General features: G+C 45.8%; 1 protein-coding gene across 1 annotated transcript in view; it reads left to right on the forward strand.

Moving 5' to 3' along the window:
* The window catches only part of Slc30a6 (solute carrier family 30 member 6), a 29,577-nt gene extending 28,176 nt beyond the window's left edge, over window positions 1-1,401 (forward strand). Inside the window, exon 13 of the mRNA XM_029471657.1 lies at window positions 751-1,401. Coding sequence (XP_029327517.1) covers window positions 751-1,248 — 498 coding nt within the window. The 3' untranslated portion in view covers window positions 1,249-1,401. The remainder of the gene's footprint in view (window positions 1-750) is intronic.
* Window positions 1,402-2,760: the final 1,359 nt, after the last annotated feature.

The raw sequence follows: 2,760 nt of genomic DNA on the forward strand, positions 1-2,760 counted from the left end.
TGCCTCTTTCTGCCTCTGCCTCTCTCTGCCTCTGCCTCTCTGCCTCTCTGCCTACCCCTCTCTGCCTACCCCTCTCTCTGCCCCCCTCTGCCACTCCCTCTCTGCCCCACCTCTGCCCCTGCCTCTCAGTTCTGGGAGTAAAGACATGCACCGCCACACAATGCCTTTTTCTGCATTTTGAAATGCTATTTAATTATGAGATCTCGGTTGGACACAGTTGTCTTCTCAAATCTTCAGCAGCTGTAATGAAATCCTAGCTTTCTGCACTTTCATGTTCTGCCGACCCCAGGGCTGGTATCTCAGATGTGCATGACTGTGCCTGGTTTATGCAGTGCAGGGGATCAAACCCAGGGTCTCTCATGCATTCAACTGAGCTGCATCTCTAGTCCATCTTTTCAAGGGTCACAAATCATTTCATTAACATTTTACATTGGTAAGCATCAGTAGTGAATAGCAAGATGCTAAGTTTTTTCTTATCTCAAAATACCAAGTACCAATCAAATTATAAATAAAACAGAATTCTTAGTATTATAATTCTAAGAAGTCTTTTAATGGGGTGGAGGTGGCACACACCTTTAATACCAAGCACTTGGGAGGCAGACAGAGATCTGCGAATGGGATGCCAACCTGGTCTACAGAGCAAGTTCCAGGACAGCCAGGGCTACACAGAGAAACTCTTTGTCTCAAAATAAATAAATGAATAATACTAATAATAATTCTAAGCAGTCTTTTGTGGTTTTCCTACTGTAGGCTGGCTCAGTGCATGTACGGATCCGACGAGATGCGAACGAACAAATGGTCCTTGCTCATGTGACCAACAGGCTGTGCACGCTGGTGTCCACGCTGACTGTTCAGATCTTCAAGGACGACTGGATTAGGCCTGCCTTATCCTCTGGGCCTGTTGCGCCCAATGTCCTAAACTTCTCAGACCATCACGTAATCCCAATGCCTCTATTAAAGAACGTGGATGAGAGGACCCCCTTCACGTCAACCCCAGCCAAGCCCAGCAGCCCACCTCCGGAGTTTGCATTTAATACGCCTGGGAAAAACGTCAGCCCAGTTATTCTTCTGAACACACAGACAAGGCCATATGGTTTGGGTCTTAATCGCGGACACACACCATACAGCAGCGTGTTCAGCCAAGGACTTGCATTTCCAGGAGTTGGAGCAGGCCAGGGATTGAGGCCCACCTTCCCACATATACCAAGTAGATATGGAATCAACAGGATGGGACAGCCAAGACCCTGACGGACTCTAACTTCTTGTGATGGGGAATATCGACTTCTTGCCTTCCAATGTATTTAGTAATCCAACTTGCATTGACTGTTCAACCACTTACATGTCAGATTATTCCAGGCTTGTTCATATTTCATAAAACCTATAAACTATATTTTTGTAAAATGTTCTTGTGGCAGTGAGGTCTTTGGAAATGTCATGGGCATTAGGTAAGCCTCCTTCAAACAGTTTGGATGTGAGCCGCTCTGTAGCAGCCTATGTTGTGATAGTCTGGCCTCCAGCAGTAAAGCCATGTGCTGAGTGGATCTGCAGCTTACCAAAAATTCATAATTCCTTCAGTAGAATTTATAAACATACTTCATGGATGGTGCCCAACTAAGTAAATGAAAACTTAAGATTCCATTTGAAAAGTAAATTCTCTTTTATAGCTTTTTAAAGCTTAATTGCTACATTTTTTGAGGTCCTCCCAAATCATTTGTTAAATAAAAAGTAACAGTTTCTATTGGAAGTTGTGAGGCATATTCTACTACGTAGCACAATTTAATTATTACTGGTCTTTTGAAACAGGGTTTTGCTGCATAGACCAGGCTGGCTTCAAACCCGTAATCCTCCTGCCTCGGTCTCCCACATGCCGGGATTTAGGTTTTGAGTCACCATAGAAGTATGTCTTAAAATTTTAAATAACAGGTTTTGAATAAAGAGTGTTTGGCTTTTTTTTTTTTTCCATTTACAATTGTAGTATATTTATATACTGCAGTCAAACACTGAGAGTAGAGGACGGCTGTTTACGAATGTGGTCCATGGTTCCCAGTGTTTTATTTTGATTATAACCACGAGACCTTTGGTGAATGGTCTCCAGTGCTCTGGGTTACATTAGGTCAGCTGGCCAGTGGCCTACGACAGCCATGCTCTTGGCGTTGAATGAGTAAGTTCATCAGGTATGTAGGGAGCCAACAACGTAAAAGAATAAACAGCGAGAGAACACCAGCATCACCGAATGGGAACTCAGAACATCCGACAGAAACCTACCGGGGAAGCCCCTTTAAGGCAGCCAGCTGGCGAGCCTGTAGTGTCCTGCACAGAGCAGAGTGTCCCTTCTAAGGAGGTTTCCAAGGAAAAGAACAAAGAGCAACAGAGATGAAGTCATCTATTCAGAGGCTCACAGTGTCCTGCAGAGACCAACTGGGGAAGGTAAGGTGGCCAGCAAGCTCCCGACTGGGCTTTCTCTACAGAGATGAGCGTCCTGTGCCTGAGCACGCAGCTCCAGTCTCCTCTGGGCCCTTTCCTATCACTAGGGGAACCATAGCAACCTCTCTTGGCTATGGCTCCCCTTCTGGCTGCTCTCCAGGGCACGATTCAACTCTTGGGCTGCTGCTGTTCTCTGATCTCCCTGTCCATGTTAGAGGGGCAGCCCATGCCCAGAAAGAGAGCCCTGGAGGATGCTTTGAGAGAAACACATTTGGGTGTGAACTGGGAGTAGGGGCAACCCTGTTTCCTCAGCAGCTTCTGAGTGACCTTAAACAC

The sequence above is a fragment of the Mus caroli genome, chromosome 17 (assembly GCF_900094665.2).
Source record: "Mus caroli chromosome 17, CAROLI_EIJ_v1.1, whole genome shotgun sequence".
NCBI classification, from domain to species: Eukaryota; Metazoa; Chordata; class Mammalia; order Rodentia; family Muridae; genus Mus; species Mus caroli.